The 6,002-nt window shown below is 55.1% G+C and overlaps 1 protein-coding gene across 1 annotated transcript; it reads left to right on the top strand.

Moving 5' to 3' along the window:
• The first annotated feature begins 220 nt into the window (after positions 1 to 220).
• FMOD (fibromodulin) lies at positions 221 to 5,795 on the top strand. Its single transcript, XM_015885382.2, has 3 exons — positions 221 to 662; positions 2,848 to 3,858; positions 4,890 to 5,795. Exons 2-3 carry the CDS (start codon positions 2,868 to 2,870, stop codon positions 5,039 to 5,041), a joined length of 1,143 nt encoding a protein of 380 aa, XP_015740868.1. The 5' UTR covers positions 221 to 662; positions 2,848 to 2,867; the 3' UTR covers positions 5,042 to 5,795.
• The last annotated feature ends 207 nt before the right edge of the window (positions 5,796 to 6,002 follow it).

Raw genomic sequence — 6,002 nt, 5'->3', positions numbered from 1 at the left:
TTCCTGGTGTCACAGTGGCCCTTTGGTAGGCAATTTATTTACCTTGGATGCCACCGCCTTATCGTTCATGGAAATGTTTATCCTAAATATTTAATAACAGGGCTGCATAAACGGAGGTTTCCTGGGAAGGAGCCCAGGCTGCAGTTGGGGCAGGCACAGCATCCCTTCCTTTGGTAAAGTTACAGCTCCCTTCTCACTTCTCCTCAAAAATCACATCCTCAGCGCCTCAAAATCAGGGAGTTTTTCATCTGGCCAGAAGCCTCTTCATCACTTCCTGATGAGAAACGCAGGAGACCTAACAACAGCCCTTTTAAAAACAACATCCCCAATTCCACTAACTCGTTAAACAGAGAGAGCCTGAAAAGTGCCAACACTCCTATGAGAAAAGACGGGAGAGAGAGAGAGAGAGAGGGAGGAAAGAAAAAGCAGGTTATTTATAACACCAGGCTGCGTTAGGGTCTCTTCAGTCTGCAAACTGTCTGCTGCTAGGAGGTCACTCCCAAAAAACCTGCACAGCCCGTGACCTGCAAGCACAGTGTTTGATCTGGGATCTAGGGCGGGCACCAGCCCTTGCACGCTGGGAGACGCACTCACATGCTGCTTGACACACGGGAGATCCTAGAGCAGCACAGCAAGGCTTTGGAAAGGAGGCTCTCCACTTGGTAAGTCCATCTCCATATTTATTCTGATTTTTTTATTTTTTTTTATTTATTTATTTTTTAAGCTCGATTTCCATAGCCCTGCCATGGCAGGCAGCTGCCACACAGAGCACATGCCAGCAACACGGGTGGCAAGGCATGGGCGCCAGCATGCCCGCTCCATCTCCTGCCCCGAGCAGCAGCTCCCCAAACATTTGCCATGGGATCCACACACCCACAGCCCCAGGCACACGCAGCCCCCCCAGCCCCACACAGCTCTGCCAGACCTGCTGCTCATGTCGTGCTTGCGATGCCACTTGCTCCAAACCCTGCTCCCTCCCTGAGTGATGAGCTGGCGCTGATGGGACACCTGGCCAACTAGCACAGAATGATGAAGGATGAGAGACTGCTTGGATATTGTGCAGATGCCACCCAAAAATGGGGCTGAACACACCGGGGAGGGAAGAGAAGCCTTCAAATGGAGCAGGGGTGGCTGCTGAGGACAGGTGTTGGGGCAGGTGTTGGGGCTGGTGGCACCTTGGAGGAGGCTCTGAGAAAGTGGAAGGGAGTCCTGGATCCATTCTGCCCCACACTGAGGGACCCCAGGAAGGGGTAGCAGCCCCAGAACAGAGCAGACAGCTCTGTTTTACCAGGCAGAGTGCCCTGGAGCAGGAGGGAGGAGGAGGAGAAACTCTCCTGCAACTGCCAAGATCCTGCCACACACAGAGCAGCCAGGAGGGCCAGGGCTCCTCTGCCCCTCGGAACAAGAGAAAGCGAGAGTCATGTCTGCCTCGTTTGGTCTCAATTCCTCCTTTCTTCCAGCAGGAGCAGCCTGCCAGGGTCGCTCAAGGGCAGCCCCGGGCAGAGCTGTGCCCTCTTTGTCTGATGGATGAGCAGTTCCCTCCTCACTGCTGTGCCAGGGCAGGAGACCTTGTGCTCCTTGGGAGCACAGTTTGGATGGGGAAGAGGGAGTGGATCCTCAAGGATATGATTTGGGAATGTCTAGTGGGTGCAGCCAGCTCCACCATCACAGCTCTGCAGGGCTGAGTGACAGCCCCCAGCATTGCAGGGGTCAGGTGGAGGAGAAAACCACAAAACCTGCTGTTTTCACCATTTTCCCAGCTGGGTTAGGGCATGAATGCTGCATGGTTTCCCCATGCACAGCAGCACAGCCACGTGTACAGGAGCCTGCGCTCCCCCTCCAAGCAGCACAGCTCAGAGTATTTCCTGGAGGCATTTCAAGCCACCTCGCTGTGTGTGCTGGCATAGCCACGAGGCTCAGGAAAGGACGAGAAGCCATAACTGTTGTTCTCCATCTGACAGTGCAGTGCCCTGACACAGTGCAGCAAAGCCCACCCTGAGCCAAGGGACTCCAGGGCTGTTGTGCAGTGCTCAGCATCCAGCTCTGCTCCCAGCTGGTCTCCAGCCCTACACCGACTGGTTCCCATAAACAGGGTCCCAACAGCAGCCCCAGGGATGTCGCCACTCTCCTGTGTCACGCTGGCCTTGACGGGATGGCAGCTGACAGCCAATTCACATCAGGACAGGAGGAGAGGGAAAACTAAGTTCTAAAGTGGTTTCAGTTCAAAATAAGGCAGAATTTGTTTACCAGGATTTACATCAGTCCCAAGCCGTGTGAGCATCCCACATGTTTGTGGGGGAGGGGAGAGCCGGATTAAACCCACTGCAACTTGCATCGCCAGCGAGAATGGAATAAATATAGCTGCACTGAAACATGCCTTGAGCTTCAGCAACCTGTTCCTGCAGCTCCCACTTGCCGGCTGCTGCTTGGAGGGCGGCTGAGTCCCTTCTCCTCCCTACTGCATAGACCAGCAGAGGTGAATTGGGATGCTGCAGGGCATAGCTGTGGCCTTGCACTAACTCTGACAATGGGCCCCCACTGACATCCTCTACCCAGAAACACCAGTGGGCAGAGTTGGCAAGAAAACAGGCACTAGAATGTTTCTGGAAAGTGTGAGATGAAAGAGGAGGAGATCGGGTAACTTCAAAAAGGGAAATGCTGGAAAGCACATTCATTTTAATGAGATTCCCTCAGGTCATCCCAGTTCATTGGCTCTGCTGCCAAGTGCCATCAGCCCCACATCCCAACTCGCTCCACCCCACATGCACTCAGCCCCAGCCCGCAGGCAGCAGCTCACCTGCCTGTGACCCCACATTGGACCTGACTTTGCCACTGGTTCCCCCCCAGGTCCCTCCAGCTCCAGCACCATGCATTGGGCCACCATCCTGCTCGTTGCTGGGTTCTGCGGAGTCTCCCTGGGCCAGTACAATGAGGAGGAGGACCTGGCATGGCTGCAGTACTACATGCGGCAGTCCCGGATGTCCTCCTACAACTACATGCCCTACTACGAGGATGAGAACAGCCCCTACGTTTACTCCTACCTTCCGGCCCCAGACACTGAGGCAGAACCCATCCCTGAAGCTCAGCAGGCCTCATCCTGGCAATGCCCCCAGGAATGTGACTGTCCCCCCAACTTCTCTTCAGCCATGTACTGTGACACACGCAACCTGAGGTATCTGCCCTTTGTTCCCACCCGGATGAAGTACGTCTACTTCCAGAACAACCAAATCACCGCTATCCAGGAAGGAGCTTTCGACAACGCCACCGAGCTGGAGTGGCTCGCACTGCACAACAACCAGATCAGCAGCGAGAAGATGGGCAAGAGGGTCTTTGCCAAGCTCAAAAACCTGGAGCGGCTGTACATGAACAACAACAACCTGACCAAGATGCCCAGCCCCTTGCCCCGGTCCCTGAGGGAGCTCCACTTGTCTTACAACCAGATCTCCAAGGTCCCCTCCAATGCTCTGGAGGGTCTGGAGAACCTCACAGCCCTGTACCTCAGCCACAACTACATTTTTGAGATGGGAGCGTCCCTCAAAGGGCTCAAGTCCTTGATCCTTGCTGATCTGAGCTACAACCACCTCAGGAAAGTCCCTGATGGGCTCCCAATGAATCTGGAACAGCTCTACCTAGAGTACAACTACATCAACACCATCCCTGAAGACTATTTCAAGGTGTCTCCCAAGCTGCTCTACGTAAGGATGTCCCACAACGTCCTGACAAACCAAGGGCTCTCTACCAACACTTTCAACAGCAGCAGCATCCTCGAGCTGGATCTCTCCTACAACCGGCTCCAGAAGATCCCCCGGGTCAGCACCAATCTGGAGAACCTCTACCTTCAAGGGAACCAAATAAATGGTGAGCAGACACTTATCAGCCATGTGTAATGGGGATGGGGAGGTGGGGAGGTGTATGGACGCCCAGCATGAGGCTGCCCAGGGAATGGTTTGAGCAGGACAACAAAATTTGGCAGATCTCTGACCTCTTGAATGCAAGGCTGTAAGGCAGGAAAGGAGCCTGCTCTGTTGTCAGCTCTGAGATCTTCTGTGTGATGCTCGGAGACACTGCTTTGGTTTTATTGAGCACCTTCTGGCTGGACAGGCCAGAATTGTGGGTAGAGGCTGATGCACAATTGTCTCTCCCGGGGAGATACTGCAGCCCTCCCTGTGCCCCCTCCTGTCACTGCCCTCCCCCGCCTCCCCTCCAAGGCTGTTTCAGACGGTGTGGAGCTGCACAGCCCTGAGCAGTTTGGGCTGAGTGCTGTGCAAGAACTTCCCCAAGAACCTTCCCCAGAAGCTCTCGGCCTGGAGCTTTGCTGCCCCCTAGGCGGTCGTTTCTCTCCTAAATCCTGCACAAACACGAGATCTGCTCTGTAACCCCCCCTGCAAACCCAGGGAAGGATGGGCCTGAGAGCTGCTGACAGCAGTGGGTGGCAGAGAGAGGAGAGGGAATACAGATGGGATGGGGACCTCCCCCCACAGACACAGTGCCTGGGTGGTCCCACTCCCCATCGGTGCCACAGGGTCTGGATGCTGCAGCATGGGAAGACTCATGAACTGCAGTGACCGTTCCCTCTGAAAAGTGATGGGTTTTGTCTGACACCACCCAGCTCTGTCCTTTTATCCTACCAGGACTCCAGCCATGCTGGGTAAAGTCACAGCTTCCAAAGCTTTGAGCACGCACAGCCTCAGCGCTGCTTTGGGCTCCAGCTGGAAGCACCAACTGCTCTGCTGGTTTAGGATGGAAGGGCGTGGAATCCAATTTAGCCGTAAATTGCTAATTTAGGGGTGTGATCATTGTTCTCCTGCCTGATCTGCATCTGCTGGGCACCCTCTGACCCACTGCAGAGCAGTGCCCTGACAGCTCCTCCTCCCCCCCCCTCCCCACAGAATTCTCCATCAGCAGTTTCTGCACTGTCGTGGATGTCATGAACTACTCCCGGCTCCAGGTGCTGCGGTTGGATGGGAATGAGATCAAGCGCAATGCAATGCCCCCCGATGCCCCACTGTGCCTGCGGCGTGCCACCGTCATTGAGATCTAGCCTGCTGCCAGCCCCGCTCCTCAGGACTCTACTCCCTCCCTCCCAGGGGGATACTCACTCCCATTTTAATGCAGCTTGACAGTTTGACTTGGCTTCTGCAATAGTGCAATAATGGTGCTCCAATGCCAGCCCACACAGGGGAGCTCAGCCCTAAATCCCCCCCGGCTCTCCAGCCTCACAGATCCCATGTAGCCATGCCCTGGTCCATGTAGGAGGCAGTGGGGAAGGACGAGAGCTCATCCCATCTCCAAAACATGGCGCTTAAGGAGAGGAGCTTAAGGGGAGAAGCCCCACAGCAGGTGGGGTTTCAAACCAGATGGGACCCACCTGGGTTTAACAGGGGAGGGTTTCACTGCTCCCAGAATCCTGGTGCCTGGCCCCTGTGCTCACCTGCACTGCAGGATCTGCCCTGTCCCTCCCACCCCTCCACTTGCTGGCACAGCTCTGGGCTTCCCACCCAGGGAACTGGGCTCCCCCATTAAGAATAAACGATGCAGCAGTAATATCTGCATGGGCAGCACATCTTGATTTACTGAGAGCCAAAACACCCACTTGGTTCCTTGGACAGGCTTACTGAGAACCAGAGGGGCAGCTGAGCTTTGAAGATGACCTGCAAAGCCAAAGTCATCCAGACTCTCCGCATTTAAACTGCATGCTAACACTATAGAAACAAAAACCTAAAAAAGCCTGCACTATCACCGGCGCATGAACTGTAGATGTCATTCCGACGAATAAAGCCCTTTTTGTAACTGCACAACATGTGTCTGAGGAATCCCAGCACCGTGTGGAGCCGCTCGCAGCCCAGACTCCGTGCAGTGATAACGCTGCGCTGTGCACTGGCCGTCTGGTGGCTGCTGCGGGCACTGCAGGGGTTTATAGAATCATGGAGTGCTGGAGTTGGAAGGGACCCCTCAAGGCCATACGGTCCCATGCCGTAGTGCACAGGGACACCCACAGCCCC

Source organism: Coturnix japonica, chromosome 26 (genome assembly GCF_001577835.2).
Source record: "Coturnix japonica isolate 7356 chromosome 26, Coturnix japonica 2.1, whole genome shotgun sequence".
In the NCBI taxonomy this organism is placed as follows: Eukaryota; Metazoa; Chordata; class Aves; order Galliformes; family Phasianidae; genus Coturnix; species Coturnix japonica.
This window is presented reverse-complemented; position numbering and strand designations above follow the sequence as displayed.